The following is a 20,312-nucleotide window of genomic DNA, read 5'->3' on the forward strand; positions in this document are numbered from 1 at the left end:
TGGGCAACCACCTAGTGGATACAAAGCCTTTAATGAAAATGGTTATTCCAGCATTACAGATCTAACTTTTTTGCCCTGCGTAAATCAGTGTTGCCCACAGGGGATGTCATGAGGTGCTTTGTCATATTCTCGAAGACTACGGGATACGCTGTGTTTTTTTCTGTATTAGGATGTAGTGAAACAGGGAGAAGACTTTAGTTAGACTTCAGTTTGAATTTTGGTTTCTGCTTACAGCCATCATGATTTTGGTAGGTTATTTTAATGTTTATAATGTTTAAACAGTGTCTGGCACATGTTTATTAATATATATGTACTGTTGAATAAATAGATGGTGCTTACTTTGTGTTTCTTTACAGTAACTCAGTCAAAAATGTAATGGAATTAATTTGACATGAATTATTTTGAGAACCCATGTTGTCTCTGAAGGATTACTATATTTTGTAATTGCTTATAGATTACGTATGTGTATATACACACACATACATACATACACATGTAGTTGTTTATTATCCATTCTAGAGTTTTGGCTGGGATTGCCGTTTCTGGAAATTCACTTCTTTTTTGAAAAGTGTGACATTTGCCTGCTTTGGTGTTTTAGTACTGCTCCCTTTTTGTAGCTTCTCCTAGGTTACTGATAATTATGAAGTAATCTTGTAGGTGAGCTCTCCGAAAACTCAAGATCCTTTACCTGGCCCAGAAAACTTCATCTTATATAGAGTCCCCAAGTTCTCTCATGTGATTTCTCTGCTGATTTGGGGCTTTGATAGAATTGACAGGGACGGGAAAGACGATTGGAGTAAGAGAGTTACTGCTTTTTCTTTGGCAATACTGCTGAACCTAAGCAATTTAATTCAGGAATTGTTTATTTATATAGCAAACATTGTGCTAGCTGGGGCATATAAAGATGAGTAAGATGCTTTAACTGTCAGTTAGCTTTCCTGATTTTACATATTCTTAAATGTTTGTGCCATTTTGATTATAACCACCTGTCTGGTATGTCTCTATAGCTGTGCTCTTGGGTGTGCCTTTTCTTAAGATGTGCCTTTTTTTTCCCTTATTGAAGAAGATGTTTTAAGATTATGAACTCTGAGGGCCTTCTATCACTTTTAACTAGTCTCCCATATAAAAAGTAATATTGTTTATAATCAAAACCAACAGTCATCTTCACTTTTAGAATTTTAACTGGAATTCCACCTATTTGCCTCCTAAAGCATAGGGCACGTGTCACATTTGATTAGCAAAGCAGTGCTGTAAGGTTGGCTGGGCACATAGTATCTTGACTGTTTGGCAAATGAGAAACTCAGGCTTGGATTAAATTTCCAAGGTCCGACAAACAGTAATGTTTTCTTTAGCTAAGTCTACTACTTTTTTTTCCCCCCTCTTAATATACCTCAAGCTCCTGAGCAACACTTGCATTCAGGTTCTAGCGGTTGGTTTTACCCTTGACATTGTAGTTTCTGGCCTAGGAATCTGGGTTTCCTTATTTGTAAGATTAATGCTTTGAATGTTGGAAATACCTTCCAAGTAGTTCTGGAAGTCACACGTTGATTCAGCCGATTAATATATAATCTCTTTATAAAACACGATAGTTGAAGTCTTCTTTCCCCTCAGTATTTTACTAGATACAGGTGAGCTATAGAAGGGTGGGCGACTTTTTTTTTAAGAAAAGACTTTTTCTGAATTGTGACTTTGAAATCCTATTGTATAGATATTCCATGTATGATTGCCATTTTCTGCTTTGTTTTGAGCTACTCTTAAAAGTGACTTTTTGACTCTTTTCAAGGAAATCAGTCTTTCTAAAGCAGACTCTGATTGTAATCTCTCTTTTTAAAAACTAAGGAAAAGAAATGTTGAGGTAGTCAAGTACTCAGTTTAGTTTTCTTCCTTTTTTTTTTAACAAAAATTGAAATACATTTGTCATATAACACGTCAGTTTAAGGTGTACAACATAATTTGTTACATTTATATATATTATGATTGCCATTGTAGCAATCTTAGTTTTCTAATAGCTAATTTTTATTGCCTTGTGACAGACAACTAATTTTATAAATTATCTGCCTGAATTATTTTATGTCTTATATCTGGAAGTGGTAATAGATACTTTAAATACTTAAGTGGAAACAGTGTTAGTGTGTGTAGCAAAAATAATGTAACCAGTAATACACATATTAATGAAAGTCTGTTGAACTTAAAAGATACTAAAGACAGGAAAGTGTCCACAATTCAGTTACTATGCTACATTAGGTAATTTTGTCTTGTTATGGTTAGTACAGCAAGTGATCTGGCTAACAACAACAAACCAAAAAAATTGATGAAAGAAGTTATGAAAAGTACACACAACCAGCCAAACAAAAACCTACGGCAAACACTTAAAAAAAAGTTATGAAAATATTTTAATTTGGCAGGTATAATTTGTTTCTATTTCTTACCTATGAGGTGTGATTACACAATACGGTGAATGTTTAAATAAAAAAAATGTATTAGAGTAAAAGACACATTGCCATGAATCCCCCTCAGAATACTCCCCCTCACTTCAAACAGTCTTATCCCATCGTTCTTGCCACTTTCTAAAGCAGTTCTAGAAGTCCTGTTTCGTGAGTGTCTTTAGTTGCGCTGTTGTGGCTGAATCGATTCAAAATAGTTACCTTGGGGGCCGGCCCGGTGGCTCAGGCAATTGGAGCTCCGTCCTCCTAACTCCGAAGGCTGCCGGTTCGATTCCCACATGGGCCAGTGGGCTCTCAACCACAAGGTTGCCAGTTCAACTCGACTCCCTCAAGGAATGGTGGGCAGCACCCCCTGCAACTAAGATTGAACACGGCACCTTGAGCTGAGCTGCCGCTGAGCTCCCGGATGGCTCAGTTGGTTGGAGCGCATCCTCTCAACCACAAAGTTGCCGGTTCGACTCCCACAAGGGATGGTGGGCTGCGCCCCCTATAACTAGAAAATGGCAACTGGACCTGGAGCTGAGCTGAACCCTCCACAACTAAGACTGAAAGGACAACAACTTGAAGCTGAACAGCACCCTCCACAACTATGACTGAAGGGACAACAACTTGACTTGGGGGGGGGGGGAACCAAAAACACAAATTACCTTTCATGGACATTTGCCGCACTGGAGGAGATGTGTGACACGGAGCCTTTCTGTTGTGATGAAAAAAATATGGTGACTGCTGCTGCCAAGTGCCATCCAATGGAAAGGCAGGGATCTTCAATACCGGAAGCAGCATGTCAAACGTTAGTAACAGTGTGTGACAGGTTTCAATTTGTTTGGTGCATGCAATGTGTCAGGTGTGAGCTATGGTTGAGAGAAGGTGTGTTTTAAAGTGTGCTGTAAATCATCCTCCATCATGACAATGCTCCATGTCACACATCACTTCTGGTAAAAGGCAATATGTGTCAAATAAAAACATTACGGTGTGTCTTCATCCACTTCAGTCACCAGATCTGGCACCGTGCAACTTCTGGCTCTTCCCCAAAGTCAAATGATTTAGGACATCGAGGCAGCCACAACAGCACAACTAAAGACACTCATGAAAGAGGACTTCCAGAACTGCTTCAGGAAGTGGCAAGAACGATGGGATAAGTGTGTTCGAAGTGAGGGGGAGTATTTCCCCACATTCATGGCAATGTGTCTTTTACTCTAATAATTTTTTTTAAATTTAAACATTCACCATATTTTTTGATCACACCTCACATGATTCTACTTCGGTTTTTAAAGTAGAGGTTTAAAATAATTATCCACTATGATTTCAGATATTGGGTAAAATAAACATCAGGTGCAAATAACAGATGTCAGCCTGAGCTAATAAGATTCTTAATTTTATTACTACCCCCAAGATTTGGAAGATGAAATCATTGGAATTAAAAGAAGTAGCAGTGCTGTAACTCAGAGTTTGGGAAATGTACCATTACTGTGTACTCATTACTTTCTTCCTACCCTGAGAATATTTTGGAAGATGAGTTGGTGTCTAGAAACACTTAGTGTGCAAGGGGAGGAGTGCCAGGTTAAGAATGTGTGTGTGTTCTAGAGTAGGCAGCGTTGTGCAATGGAAAAAACACTGTGGAGTCAAGACAGGCTTCCATCCACTGCAGCACCCAACTGAGTTGTCTGACCTTGGGTGTCACTGTATTCTGTAAATCTCAAGTTCACAACTGTAAAATAGGGGTAATTACCTAATTCACAGGGCTTCTTATAAATATTACATGAGACAGCCAAGCACGGTGCTTGTCACATAGTATGTACTATTTTTTCCCCCTATTTTTGAATTGATATTTAATACCACTTTCCCTCCCTTTTCTAGGCTGTGATTCTTCACTGAAATGTTTCCAGGAATTTATAAATTCCTTTGGAAAGTGTGAAAATTGTTTTGGTATGTGCATATGAGCAGTTTTTTGGGAGTGAGTGGGTTCATAACTTTCATCAGATTCTTAAAGAAGCTGGTGATCACTATTCTCTCCTACTTTAACTACCATGTAAGAGAATTAAGAACCACTGCTCCAGAGTAAGTATTATAACCACAAGTAACATCAGTCACCTGAAAAAATTAAGTATGCCTCATAGAAGTGGTTAAAAAAGATAAGGCATTTCAACTTTTTGATTGTTTGCTGCTATCTTGATGTTACATAAAATCTTTTCAACTTTGTTCTCAAATATAATTGTATTTTTAAAAACAAGATGTTTGCTCTTTAAGAAAGTATCTATAAAATATTTAAAACTTATGATGTTTATAAAATGAAATGATTTGTAGCACAGAAGGAGTTTTTCCATAGAGTGGGACTTAGATTTTTCATTATGATGGAACAAAAAGGTTTAGTGGGTACCCTTTGATGATGTGCTTTACTAATGCATCAGATTTTGAGTTAATTTGGTTTATGAGGAAACTTTGAGGAGCACATCTCTTGCATAAATTGAGTTCTTTCTGCATTGATTTTACCCGAGCATATTGTAGATGTGTTTATCCACAATGACAATACAGTTGACCCTTGTACAACGTGGGTTTGAATTGCATAGGTCCACTTTAATGTGTATTTTTTTCAGTGAATACATACAGTACTGTAAATGTATTTTCTCACGTTTTTAAAATAACATTTTCTTTTCTTTAGCTTACTTCATTATAACAATGTAGTATATAGTACATATAACATACAAAATACCTGTTAATCCACTGTTTGTGTTACTGGTAAGCCTTCTTCCAGTCAACGGTAGGCTATTAATGGTTAAGTTTTTGGCGAGTCAAAAGTTATATGCAGATTTTCACCTGTGTAGGGGTCAGTGCCCTTAACCTCCACGTTGTTCAAGGGTCAACTGTATTTGCATGTCTACTATGGGTAGCACTGGCTCTCCCTGCTCCTTCCACTAGGGAAGAAGTGTCAACTCAGATCTCAGTCTGGGAGATGCCATAGCATAGAGGTTATAAGTTGTGTTTGGGGCCAGACTACCTGTATTTCAAATCCCACTCTATCACTTACTGTGTGACTTGGGCAAGATACTTAACCCTCCCTGTATCTCAGTTTCCACATCTATAATATTTGGATAATTATATCTAATTTGCAGTGTGTTATGGGAATTAAATGAGTTCATATTGAAAAACTCTTAGAACACTGCCCATTTTATTGTAATCACTATGAAAGTGTTAAATTAATGAAAATTTGGTTAACAGAAGACTTATACCTATGAAAAGATAACTCACAATATAAGGCAGTATATGCTGTATATTACAAGATAAGGGTCCCTAAAATTCTTCAGGATAGAGAAACTCAGTAGGTTTTATGGGTGGTATAAGAAGCTTAAACATTCAAGAAAGAAGTGTATAGGTCATGAACTGAACTTGAATAGATGCAATTCACATAGAGAATAAAGAATTGGCCCAAATTAGTGGGGAATTTTATGAACAAACAGAATTGGAGGGACTGTATATAGACCTGAGAAGTTGGAGAAGACGTAGAGTAATACTGGAAGCTATCTTAGGAAGACAGATGTGAACAAATTGTGAAGGCCCTTGGATACAATTATAAGGCTTTGAGACTTATTTATACATTAGGTCTCCCTAACTTTTATAAAGGAGAAGGTGATGAATGATTTTTGTAAAAAGTACTTAGCACAGTACTTGGTGGAAAGCAAGCATTCCATAACTGTTAGCTAGTATTAACAATAGTGTAGAAATGACTGTATTGTTTCACTGTATAGATGGGCTATATATGTATATTTTTTAAAAATTGCCTATTGGTGGACACAAGTTATTTCATGTTTTTGTTATTATAATCAATGCTGTGATGAGCACTTTTTCCATAAAATTGTTTTATATATTCATGGTTCTTTAGGAAAGACTTAACTCTGTCCCTGAAACTCACCCTGGGAGAGTGGAGTTAAGTTTCAGAGGGGATGGTCGAAAGGAAATGATGGAGCTTTACCAGCTCTAATTCACTCCCCTCTGCTGAGAAATCCCTACAAAATTAATGTCAAATTATGGTGTTAGTTGCCAGCAGGAATTTAATTCAAGCATACTTATTAAAAGTAACTTATTAGAGAATGCTTCTATGAGTTATGATTTTTTTTTTAAATCATGGAGATTTTGAGAACATAACTTAGCATGTAGACCAGAGTGTAGGGTGAGACCAAAGGTATTATGACATAATATGAGACTGGTGGTCATGGAACACTAGAGGATATATGAAGACAAGTTTTAGTAGGTTTCTTTATTTTATTTTATTTTATTGGGGAATATTGGGGAACAGTGTGTTTTTTAGGATGTCAAGTTGTTTTTTTCAATCTAGTTATGGAGGACGCAGCTCAGCTCCAAGTCAAGTCGTTGTTTTCAATCTAGTTGTGGAGGGCGCAGCTCACTGGCCCATGTGGGAATTGAATCGGCAACCTTGTTATTAAGAGCTCGTGCTCTAACCAACTGAGCCATCTGGCCGCCCTCTAGTAGGTTTTTTGAGGAATATGTAATGACGAGGGAGGAAGAATGTTCAATGATGATATTTCTAAGATTCTAAACCTCAGTGACTTGGATAATGTGCTCAAAATACTGGAATGGAAAGCTAGTTTTGTAGAGAAGATCAGTTTACTTTTAAATATGCTTGAAAGAGAGGCACTTAATATATATTAAGTATTTGTATAGGATTCAGATTTTGAGTTTCTTTAAATAGCATTGATATTGAAACCATGAAAATGGTTGAGTTCAAATAAATTACACAACTAATGAGTGACACACAACGAAGATTCAAATACAAAGTTCTACTACAAAGTTCATGTTCTTAGCCCCAATGCCATAATGATTGGGAAAAGTCCTTTATTCACATTTATTGTCATAACATGTATTTGGTCTTCTCATTTTTCAAGTTGTTTCTTTCATTTTGCCATTTATACCTTTTTGAATAACCTTTGTTTTATTTAATAAAATATCTTTAGTATAGTTTGGGCCTTGAAGGCAGACATTCTTGGCTTTGACCTCAGCTCTGCCATGTATATCTATCTGTGGATTCCTTAGTAAATCACTAAATCCAGGGGTCTTTTCTTAGTTTTAATTTTCCTTTGTGTGCATGCAGCAGAAAGTCCTTCCTGAAATCTAAGTTCCTTCTCCTTCAGTAGTAATTCACCATCCTAGCATTTTATCTATTCTCAGTTCTTTGCACTTTCTTCCATATAGATACACTTAAATGTGACTGTCTCTCCGTAGCTTTGAACTTGGCTCTTTCTTTTTTAAACATGTCAACTGACTCTGGATTCTGATTATATAGAAGGTGCCAAAAAATGTATACACATTTTAAGAAAGGAAAACTATTAAAATATACTGATAACTATCAATATACACTGATAACAAAAGATGAATACAAGTCACGTGTGACTTCTGCAATTACAAGAGGTGCTCAAAGTGGTTACCATCAGCGTCCAGACACTTCTGATTATGGCAAACTACTGCTTGACCAAAGTGTTCGCTTGTATACATTTTTCTTGGCACCCCCTTCCCCCCCCCATGCCCCCCTCCCCCCGGTATTTCCTGTTCAATTACTCGTGATTCTGTTCTCTCTTTTCTATCTTCATGGGCTCAGTTCAGGCCCTTTTTTCCCCTCAAACTTTGTAATAGTCTCCAGTCTCCCAGGTCTAGTCCTGATCTTTCCAGTCCAGCCTCCCCCCATCCCTAAGTTATTCTCTTAAAGGATAGATTTTATACTTCCCCAGTGCTAAAAAGCCATTCCATGATTCTCCATTGTCAACAGTATTATTTCTTAACACTTACTCCTTAGGATGAACCTAGGTATTTCTCTAGAGAAGAAGAAATCAAATGAGTTTGAGGAATGCTTGTATAAATGCAATTGGTCAGCCTTCATTTTGGCAGAATCTTAACGTGTTAATGCTTTGTGAATATACAAAAGAGATACAGAGCAATATATAGCATTTCCCAAATATACTTGACTATAGTATACATTTTTAAAAAATACATATCTGGTGTCTTGGATGGATTTTATTAAGACCCACAAGGTAAAGTACATGGTTCTATTCATGGAATTCTAGGACTTTTTTTTTATTCATTCATCCTTTGCCTATATTTGTAGTCTCATCTCTGGCATTGACCGTACAACTTGGAGTTCCCCGTGGGGAGGGAGAAGTTAGGTGTTTCAGGCTTCAGTGGTTTCACCCATCTGTTAGGAAAAACCCCTACTGCAAGTAAAGGGGAGATCATCACCTTCTCTCTGAAGCCGCCTTTGACCCATCCAGGCAGGCTTTATGCTTCCTTTCTTACCCACCCTTATAGTATACTTGGCAAGTCCCTTCATTTTAATAATTGTCACATGGATTGTAATTATCTGCATTTTTATTTCTGCACTAGACTGTAAGGTCCTTCAAGGTTGGAATAATTTCCTTACATTTCTGTGACATTAGTACCTAGGAAAATTATGAGAAGTTAAATAATTGAATAATAACATGATTACAAGAACATTTTGAACAATATTGGTATTCATATAGTTAAGTAAACTATCAGTAAACATTTTAAAAATCTCTTAGGGCGGCCGGATGGCTCAGTTGGTTAGAGCGTGAGCTCTGAACAACAGAGTTGCCGGTTCGATTCCCACATGGGCCAGTGAGCTGTGCCCTCCACAACTAGATTGAAGACAATGAGCTGCCCCTGAGCTTCTGGAGGGGTGGCCGGATGGCTCAGTTGGTTAGAGCGCGAGCTCTGAACAACAAGGTTGCCGGTTCAATTCCCGCATGGGATGGTGGGCTGTACCCACTGCAAGTAAGATTGAAAATAGTAACTGGACTTGGAGCTGAGCTGTGCCCTCCACAACTAGACTGAAGGACAACGACTTGGAGCTGATGGGCCCTGGAGAAGCACACTGTGCCCCAATATTCCTCAGTTTAAAAAAAAAAAAACTAAAATCTCATATTCTTTTTATAAGGAATAGGTAAAATGGCCTCAAGTTAAATGCTCTAAGAAAAAATTTTATGGGGAAAAAAAAGTATTTATTATTTTTTCTTTGTATTTTTTATAACGCGTTCATAAAACAGTCTTTTTCTTAGGTTAGAATTAAGTAATGTTCTGTCTTCAGTGAAAATATTTAGTCATTAATAAAAGCTCAGTGATTACTTTTTCTCCCAGATAACTTGAATTTCATATTGAGGCGATTATTTATATTTTTTAGGATAAGAAACATTAGTTTATATGAAACATTGTTTAATGTGTATCTCTTTTTTCTTAGGCATCGTTCTTAACAAAGAAGTTAAATATTGGTGGGAAAAGAGTAAACCTTGCTATATGGGTAAGTTAATTTTTTCAACTCTATGAGTGAAGGCCTTTACTATTTTTGGTACTCTAATAACTAATTGGCTCAAGGAATAGGAATTTTAACATATTTTTTTAATTAAGTGAAGGTTAGCCCAAATTTTATAAACATTTTTTTCCCCTAAAATCTGACTGATATATCTTCAAAACAATTGTATACATGAATATTGTTATCATAACTTTCCAGGTGGGTAAGGATTAACTCAGAGGGATTCCATGTCAGAGAAAGGAAAGACCAGGGTGGGTGGACAGACCTGCCTGGCCTTTTATTCCCATGTCTCTATGTTCCAACCTTTTAAGGGGGTGGTAAGTAGAGAATAGGGCAAAGGTAACGCATTAAGGTACCTGTTGGCAGGTGGCCCTGGTGCATGCTATTTCCTTGTCTCTTCTCTGTGTGCGGAGCCTAAATTTAGGGCAAAGCCTATACCTGGCTTATAATGCCATGTTGGCCATTCTGATCCTCAGGCAGCTGTACTGTTTTTTTGGCGGGGCTGGGAAGATTGTTGGGGAGGAAGAAATATAAGCTTTGCATAACAGTAAAACATTAAGTATTGTTTATAACTTGACTTAAAAAATTTTTTTGTAGCCTGCTTTGTTTCTTTTAATAGTGTTTTGGGGTTATTTGTAGCTTCATGTCCCACTTTCCAATTAGTCAAAAGTTAACTGTAGTTGAAATAGCATGTTTTTTTTTTTTCTGATCTAATCAGTGTTTGTTGCTTTATTTAGGACACAGCAGGTCAAGAGAGATTCCATGCATTGGGTCCAATTTACTACAGAGATTCAAATGGAGCTATTTTAGTTTATGACATAACAGATGAAGATTCTTTTCAGAAGGTATTCTATTTACTTATGGGTGGAGGGCTTAACAGAAGAACACTGTCTCCATAACATACTTATTGTGATTAGTCTTGGTTTTAAAGACAAAGTATATAGTTTGTGCATCAATGGTGACCACTTGTATTTTTTAATGGAGTATTTAATTAATGAAAATTAGAGTTATTAAATAGTTTATTACATGGCTTTCTCAGCTTTTGGGAAAGGGAAATAATCTGAAGTAAGGCTTCAGAAAAATATAGGAGCCTTTTTTCTTTCCTGTTAAAAGAAAAATCCCTTCATTTCTCTGACTCCAGGCACCTGAATACTTGGCGGCACGGGCTCACTAATTGTGAAGAGGAAAAAGGAATAAATCAAAATTAAGTTATTTCTCCTCTAACTATTCTGGAGGATATACTATAAATTTTAAAAGCATTCTTTTTAAAGCTCCTCCATTTTTTTCACCCCTCTTTAAACATATTTAAATGTAGGGTTTTTAAAGTTGGTTGGGATCAAAAAGAAGTTACCATTAAACTTACCTCTGAAAGCTCACCACAGTCAGGCTTGTGACGGATTACTTATTTGAACTTTCCTCTGAAAGCCCCTGTTGGAATTTGTCAACGGCCTGTAACCAAAAAGGGGTAATTTCCAAGGCAAAAACTTGCCTTGCCTTGAGTTACAGTTTTGTTTTTGTTGAAATTGTTTGCCTTTTTAGTTTTTTTTTTTTTCCTTTCATTTATTTCCCAGTATTTAACTGATGAAGCAAATATATACAAGTTAGCCCTTGGATTATGAATGACATGTGGAAAAACTTAGTTCAAAGAGTAGAACAGTGGAACAGTATTTTATTGATTAAGAGAAGGTCAAGTCTCTTAGGTTAAAAAGTGACCATTTATCTCTTGCTACATGCCAAAACCACCACAACTTGGTGGTTCAAAATAATTTGTTATTTCTCATGATTTTGTGGGTCCTCTGCTCCGTCTGGTGTCAGTGGAGTCACTCATGCAGCTGCATTGAACTGGAAGTTTGGCTGAGCCAGGACCATTTTAGGAGGCCTGGTCCTCCTGACGGTGTCTCACTCCACCTGGTGTCTAATGCTCTGGTACCCTCTCCACGTACTCTCTCATTAGTGCATATTCTAGCCTAAGCTGCTTATAGCACAACTGGACCCTAGGAGTATAGCTGCCCGGCCTTCTTAAGATTTAGGTCTGGAACTGGCATAGCAATACTTCTGCCATATTCTCTTTGTCAAAACAAGTTGCAAGGCTATCCCAAATTCTAAAGGAGGGGAAATAGGCTTCTATCTCTTGATTGGCAGAGAATTTGTGACAATCTTTAACTCACCATAGAATGTGTGGAGTAATGAATAGAATACCTATGGATGCCTACGGAGGGGCATCTTATTAGAAGTGAAAAACAATTTTTTTTTTAATTGGTTGGATTTTGTAGGTTGTGGCTATTATATGTACAGAATAGAGTAATACATAATTGGATTCTGGCATGTTTCCTTTGAAGTGGTGAGGATGTAGATTTTATACGAGTGCTATTAAATTTTTCTTATGTGAAATCAACTAGGGGTGGAAGTTAAATGCTTCTCTGAAAACTATACATATGTGTGAAGGAAACAAAAAGATTGGGCTGTACTGAGAAAACTATCATTCAGTTCTATTACAAAGATGCGGTGATATTGAATGCCTTTGCTTTTATAAAGATTTTGTGTTCCTCTGCATTCTTGCAGCTCCTCTGCATTCTTGCAGAGAATAGGTGTGTGGAACTGTTACATTTGCAGCATAGGACTAGATGCACTGTAAGTGTTTACCACATATCTAACGTAAGTTTTGTAACTTACAGATGTGTGTGTATTTTTTTAGGAAGGTGTGTAAGTTCTGTGTAATTTGATCACATACAGATTAAATTCTGTTACAAAAAAATGAAAGGAGGTATTCATATTTGTTTTTTACCCTATTTTATTGTAGTCAACATTAAAATTATGAATTTAAAAGATTAATTTACTTAATTCCAATTTACTTCGAACTGTGCCTACTGCTCTGCTTTACCCATAGAGAAGTATCAGTTTGTTACTGGAGTCATTGCATACCAGTGGTTCTCCAGGAGCAGGTGGCAATGTCCGGAGACATTTTTGGTTGTCACAACTGGAGGTTGGTACTGTATCTAGTAGGTAGGCCATGGATGCAGGTGGACATCATACATTGCACAGGACAGTCCCTCACAACAGAATTATGTGAGCCAAACTGTTAGTAGTGCCAAGGTTGAAAAAACCTGTCATATACTAAGCATAAAAATTTATTTTGACAGTCTTTCTGTTGCCCATATTCATTTTTTCCCTTTAAGTTCCTATGGCTTCTGTTTCAGAACCAATTGGGTTAAGTTCTTAAGTCCAAAATGACGCCATACAATTACCTATTATCAGAGGCTAAGTTGACATACTTTTGCTCTGTTGAATAGCTTTGCTTGAATCTATGGAAGATTTATGAAAATTTGTTATTAGAAGTGCTTCTGTCTGTACCTATATGTAGATACAGAGAGAAATATTTCCGTTGGATGTTCTTGTGTTTAACATGCCAGATGATATAATCTGGCAATAAGTGATCCTACAGTGAGTCATTCCTGGAATCAACTACATATACATGGGCTGTTAACCAGATTTTGAGGTATTTTGACAATGTTGAATTTGGGGGTGTTGTAATGGTAGTCATTGTAACAATTTGTTTTAATGTTAATTCTTTTGTATACACAGGTAAAAAACTGGGTCAAAGAATTACGGAAAATGTTGGGAAATGAAATCTGTTTATGTATAGTTGGTAAGCATCATTACTCTTTAAAAATGTCCTTTGTTTCCTTAATGCTATTGAAAAGAATAATAAACCAGTAATTCTTATTTTAAAGTTATATGAGAAAAAAAGAAGAATGGCATTTTAATACTTAATATTTTAGAATAATTTAGTATTTGGAAGTGATCTTTGAAGGGATTCAAACTCTGTACTTTAAGGAAGTGGAAAGCTAAACATGCAAGGCTTTAAGTCTCAGCCTTGCTTCATTTTGACTTTTAGTTTTTCACCGTAAGATTTTGTTTAGGAAAAAAGTTCAGAACTACTTTAAAATAAAATTAAAACCAGTTACTTAGGCTAGCATTCTTGTTCTGTACATTTAACTATACATATTTTTCAGTTAAGGACAAATTTGACTTCCGAGGATATAAGTAGATCATGATGGAATGGGCGGAGGAATATTCCTAATGGGTAAAATAGGGAAACTCTAGAATGCTCTCTTGGACTTCTGGAACTTTTCTTTGGTTCTTTTTCTTTAGATTTTTTTTTTTATCATATAACAGCTAATTATTGAGCCATAAAGTATACCAAACACTGTGCTGTGTACTCAGTAGACTTGATCTCATGTAATCCTCATAACCCTACGAGGGCTTTAGAGAGGAAGCCTCGCCCTGGAGATACTGAATAAGTTGACCAATATCAAGCAGCTATCGGAGATGGAATTCGAACTGAAGTCATTTTGACGCCTATGCTTGTGTTATCAATCCTTATGATGAATAGCCTCATGCTGTTTTCTCTCTTTCTTTCTACATGACTGGTAGAGTAAAAAAGGCCTGTGAGAAACCACGGGAGTTTTAGTGAGCGATGTAGAGCAGAATTCTCAGCGTGGGTAAATTCTCCTTTTAGCCTTAAGAACTTATGTTTTTAACTTGAGTTTACGTTTCCTGCATTTGTCACCATTAAAGAAATGATTGGTAAACTTTACAGTTCCAGGTCAGGGTGCAGGTCTGGGAGAAGAGACTAAGGAGACGATCCGGTCTGAGCTGTAGTCTAGGCACTATATTAGGTTAGATGTCAGGAATCTTTCAGACGAGGATACGGGAGCTGTAGACTATGTAGGAGTTTGGCGCCATAGCTGTAGCTAGTTGTTGGTGAGTTTGGGCTGGTTTTGTGTGGTATATGGGTCTCACTGGGAGTGGAAGTGGCCACAATAGGTGAACAACTGAAGATTTCATTATTTGGGACTCTGGTTACCTCTCAGAAGACAGAAAGAAATGACTGCCATATACTAAAGAAAGCAAAGCTTCAAGAGCTTGTTATTTGACCTAGGTTACAAAGTAACATTAAAAAACAATAGCTGGATAAATAAGCTTATGAATAATTAAACTATATTTCTTCATGTTCATATTATAAGAAGGTTTAGGATTATTGGATCTGGTAGCTTACTACCGCAAGTAGGGTCTGATATTCCGCATTTAATGTTATGTAACATTTATTAATGATTGATATAAGTTTAAAAAGCTCTCACTCTCTTTTCTATTGGCAAATGTGACGTGGAATTTTAGTTGTAATTAGAGTTGGAAAAATTTTGAGAGCCTATTTACCACAAAAGGAAAATTTCACGAAGTTAACGTACCTGTGTTAACTCCGTACCATTACCTTAGAGACCCCACCCCCTCGCCATGCTGCTTTCTCAGCCCAGCACTACCCAGCTGCCTTCCCTCCCCATCCCCTACGGCCACACACTATCTTGACGATTTACTGCATGGATTAGCTTTGTTTTTAATTTTATATAAATGGAATCATATAGTATGAACTCTTTTTGTGTCTGGTTTCTTTGGCTTTATATTATGTTTTCAAGAATCCTCTATGTTCTTGTATGTAGTTGTAGTTCATTTTATTCTCTTTGCCATCTAATACTTTATTCTACGTATATTCCACAGTTTATCCTTTTGCTGTTGGTTGGACATTTGCATTATTTTTTTCCAATTATTGATTTTCATTCTATTCTCTGTAGTAGTTGGGTGTTTTATTGCTAGTAGTTTTATTTATAGTAGTTCTTCTATTTTATTACTAACTTCAAATAATAATACCTCACAGGATTGTGGTGGAAATTAAATAATGATTTGGAAAACACTTGGCATAAAGAAGGCATTTGACAAATATTTGTCCTTTCCTTTTCCATAAGACAACTTTTCCAACATGTGAAGCCTACTTGGCGGTTCACCTAGTCTTACATTCTTGGTCGTTAAATGTTTTCCCTTGGCCTACCTTGCAAACATTCTCATCATCCTGATTCTTTTTTCCTAGGTTTATTTCACTGTATGTGTCTCCTACACTTGATCATTACAATCCGAACATTGCTGATCCAATGTATACTTTTAAAATCCTCACACTGTCATTCTACCAACGTTGCCTGAGATTGTGTATACTTTTTTAGCAGCCATGTCAAGTCAATGTCTTCTTTTACATAGATTATAGTTAACAAAAATCTGAATTCCTATTTTATTAGCCTTGCTCTCTTGTCAGGCTTTTCCCATCTTGTTCTTATATAATTATTTAAACCCAAGTGTAGGAATTCCAGTTTAGATTGCTGAATCTTTATGTTTGATATAAATCTACTAGCTTTTTCATGTGTAAATTAGATACTGAGCCTTCCAGGTCCTTATCTAAGCCAGTAGGAGAGAACCCCGTACTTCACTAGCAGAGACTGTTTTCCCTCTCGGTTTTAGTTAATCCACTGGTCAGCACCCTTGGCTGTGGGTGTTCTGTTTGATAGTATTTTGCTTCTAATCTGTCCTTAACATTTGTATCTTTGTTAAACAAGTCTTTATTGTTAATAGTTACCATGTATTGAGTGCCAGGTACTAATCTAAGAACTGCACATTTATTATGTCATTTAAGCCTTCTGTCAACACTGCAAGAAAGTGCTGTTACCATTTCCATTTTATACTTGAGGAGATGAGCTTACAGAGCTTGACTGCCCACTGTGCATCGCTAGTTGGAGACAGACCTGGGATTTTAAGCCAATATCCTTAAGTAACACTATATGTGGCTTACTATGTACCAGGTTTTGAGAATACTGTAGTGAATCACTAAACAAAATTGATAATGTCCTTGTCTTCTCGGAGCTTATTGTGTACGGAGGGAGAAAACACACAATTATTATATATTACGATAAATGCTACGAAGGGGAAAATACTACAAATACGAAGTGCTGTGAAAGCACAAAAACAAACCTAACTAAATTTAGAGGGTGAGGTGTTAAGGGAAGATTTTCTAGAATGTTGGATTAACTAAGTTAACTAAATGCAGCCAGCAGGGTGGTGGTAGAGAGTATGTTATTAAGGGCTTTATAATTTTCTTGTAACAGTATCGATTTTCGATTTGATCATTCACTGTGATGAATATGGCTAATATTAATAACTACTCTTTATTGAGCATGCACTGTTTGCTAAGCTTTTTACATATATTGTATTTTCACACCCATCCTGCAAAGTTTGTTAGCGATATTTGTACCAAGTGAGACTAAGAGAGGTAAGTAATTTGCCTAAAATCTTACATTTATGAAGTGAACCAGGACTTAAAAGCAAGTTTTTTTTTTCAGATTTAAAAAGCTTTTGAAAGCTTCTTTCCACTAGGCCAGACACCATCCAATCGAAGCAAAATATGGCTCTACCTCTTTATTGCTATTAGGCCACCTGCCCTTAGCAGTGGGTATATCCTTCCAAGTTCTTAATTAAAATATGTACTTTTAAAGAAGATAAAGTTTTTACTGTGTTTTTAGTGGCTTTTTTTCTACCTCTGAATAACTTCAGTCAATTTTTTTTCCTAACCTTTCTAGTACTATACTTTCAAGTAGGTGTGTGCTTTGGTGGTTATCCTTGTTTTCAGCTGTTTTAAGCCTACTAGAAAGTTCCCTATGTAGCTGCTTCAGTACTATAGTATTGAAGCAGATATGAGCCTCAAAGCTTAATCCTGTAGCTGTCTGGCTTTAGAGGAACTAAAAAGGTTTCGAGCTTTGGAAAGATATCACTCTCTTAACAGGCGGTTTTCTGTAACTCAGTCTGTGCTAATCCAGCCATTTTGGGCACTGATTGTTCAAAGAAATAGCAGTTATTTCATAGAGGGATTATAATTTTTTGTTTAAAATAATGATTGGGTTATTAAAGTAGGTATTTTAATGATAACTGGATTTATTAAAGTTAGTTAAGTATAAATGTTACAAAATAATAAAAGACTGAAAGATTTCCCCCAGTTAATTCATTTGAGGAAGTAAAGTTATTGTTTACTTTCCCTGTCCTCATTTTTTTTTAATAGATATTGGTAATTCTGGTGAAATGTGAAAAAAAGGCATTAAACTTCTAGAAAAAGAACTCGGGGTTTTAGTTAATTGAAATCAAGTTCTCGGCGATCTCTAGGAGACAATCCTGTTTCACCTTTTTAAGAATCTTGTGCTTCTTTGGGAGCCACTGGCCACTAGGTGGTGCTTTTTGCATTCTTCATAGCATAAAACAACTTGTTTTTCTTTGGTGACTGTCAAATATATTGACTGTAATATTTAGCAAATTAAAATTTTTATTCGAAAGTATAATGTAGGAAATAGGAACTGACATGTATCTTCTTGCTGAGGTAGACAAATAACTTCAAAGAAAGAGGAGTTCATTACTGAACTTTTTGGTTCCCACTGAGCTTTAGTGTAGCCCACTTCCCTCCCTCTCATCCCTTGGCTATGATGTCAAATAGTTGATTGCAGCTGCCCACAATTAGGTGGTCAGATTATTTGATGTCCACATATAGAACCTCTGGGCTTGTACTTCTCAGTTCTAAGCATTGCATTGCATCTTCTATCAGCTGCTTTCTTCAGTGCTTCAACTGAAATTGTCTTCTAGATTCTGTAAGGTCCCAAGAAAAATTACTTTATTTATAAGATTTCCTTTTCCCCGCTTCTACGTCATAATAGAAGAGATTAAAATATTTGTTTGAAGCGTCCTTCCTTAGGTTATTTTTCCCTATTCCTAGCTGTTATTTCCATGCCTTTAGCACTCTGTGTGTCCAGCCAACTCACCTGAACCTCTATCCTATATTTAATAAGGAATCTACATTTTGCAGTTTTTTCTCTTTTGTTCTGGTGGCTTTTTAGTATAATCTCAGTTTAGGTCCATTGTTTAAGGAGAGCTAAACTTATTTTCAGTAATTTTAAATCTGTATGATGTGCATATATATATATATATATATATATATATATGATTTTTTTAAATTTCCGTTGACCTACAGTATGTTAATTTCAGGTGTACAGCATAGTGATTAGACATTTATATAACTTATGAAGTGATCCCCCAATAAGTCTAATACCCATCTGATACCATACATAGATATTACAATATTATTGACTATATTCGCTGTGCTTTACATCCTGTGACTGTTTTTATATCTGCCAATTTGTACATCTTAACCCCTTCCCCTTTTTCACCCATCCCTTCAACCCCCCTCCTATCTGGCAATCATTAATTTGTTCTCTGTATCTATGAGTTTGTTTCTGTTTTGTTTGTTCATTTATTTTGTTTTATAGATTGCACATATAAGTGAGATCATATGGTATTTGTCATTCTCCCTCTGACTCATTTCACTTAGCATAATACACTCTAGGTCATGATGTGCATATATTAAGTTCTCTCATTTTTTTAAAACAAAAGAGTACAGTTTCCTCCTCTGTGGTGGTAAAGTGCTTAAAAAGCCATACAATTAATGCTTTCTTTAACCAGTTTATATCATCCAGGAAAGCAAAATACTCTTAGGATCCAATAGGCTAGCCTAATATATTTCATGAACCATAAGGTAGCCTTACTTAATTATTGGCTGGCTCAAAGTTGATTGGGGACCATTCATACTTGGCTAAGAATCAGGTTTATCTCTAAATTCCCTAGTGAATCTTAGTCCTTGTTGTATCTTAAGTCAAGGAATAGTGCCCATTTCTTTGGAAAAGTTATTTTCTCTTGACAGGTTGCAGCTTCAGGAGGGCTATTTGAGGAAGGTTGAGGCATTCACCTTGATAGTCATTCAACCCTTATGTCATAGGGGTTGACTTTATAGTTTCAGGACATTTAAAAGTCTGATGTGATTTGTATTTTTTTAGGTGATTGAAATGGCAATTGTTTATTTAGAATTGGTTTAATTTTGTTATAAAAATGAATCAATATTAAAGATTGGCGTTTGCCTTTTCAAATTAGGTAATAAGATAGACTTGGAAAAGGAGAGACATGTTTCCATTCAAGAAGCAGAATCGTAAGTGTTATCCCCGACACCCTCCTAAACTCTTCCCCCTCCCCGCCCCCCCCAACAATTACTCCCCGGTAGAAATGTTCTTTACGGCACAGTGTGCTTTACCATTTAGGTATTACTCAAACCTCTTCATATATATTGAGCTATTGAATTCAGTGAAGCGTGTTTACACTGGTAATTTCTAGACTTTTGACAACATTTAAAGATATTCCACTCTTCTCATTGATTTTAATGAAAAGTATTAAGAGTGATGTAAAAGAAAACTCTCATGATCAAATAGTCAGTGAGTCACAAAAACTTTTAAAGTATTTGGGTTCCAAATTAACTTATAAAAATTTTAATTCTTGTTATACTTGTGTTCTTATTTAAAATTTAGTTCAGTGTATACAGATGTTAAATGGCTATATAATACTAATTTTACTAAACCTATGTTAATTAGTAATGTCACTAAAATTGTTATTGTCAAAAAACTCAAATAGCAATCGACAAAAACATGAAAAGAAATTATTTACATCAGTCACTGATTTTTATATATATATGTATTTTTAAGGTATGCAGAATCTGTGGGAGCAAAACATTATCACACGTCAGCCAAACAGAACAAAGGAATTGAGGAACTCTTTCTCGATCTTTGTAAAAGTAG

The 20,312-nt window shown here is 36.1% G+C and overlaps 1 protein-coding gene across 1 annotated transcript in view; it reads left to right on the forward strand.

Moving 5' to 3' along the window:
* Positions 1-20,312, forward strand: part of RAB21 (RAB21, member RAS oncogene family) — a 29,962-nt gene that overhangs the window by 4,097 nt on the left and 5,553 nt on the right. The window contains exons 2-6 of the mRNA XM_019748964.3: positions 9,703-9,762; positions 10,512-10,619; positions 13,357-13,420; positions 19,618-19,672; positions 20,220-20,308. Of these exons, the coding sequence (XP_019604523.1) occupies positions 9,703-9,762; positions 10,512-10,619; positions 13,357-13,420; positions 19,618-19,672; positions 20,220-20,308 (376 nt within the window). The remainder of the gene's footprint in view (positions 1-9,702; positions 9,763-10,511; positions 10,620-13,356; positions 13,421-19,617; positions 19,673-20,219; positions 20,309-20,312) is intronic.

Source organism: Rhinolophus sinicus, chromosome 1 (genome assembly GCF_057876585.1).
Source record: "Rhinolophus sinicus isolate RSI-liver-muscle chromosome 1, RSI-T2T, whole genome shotgun sequence".
Lineage (NCBI taxonomy): Eukaryota > Metazoa > Chordata > Mammalia > Chiroptera > Rhinolophidae > Rhinolophus > Rhinolophus sinicus.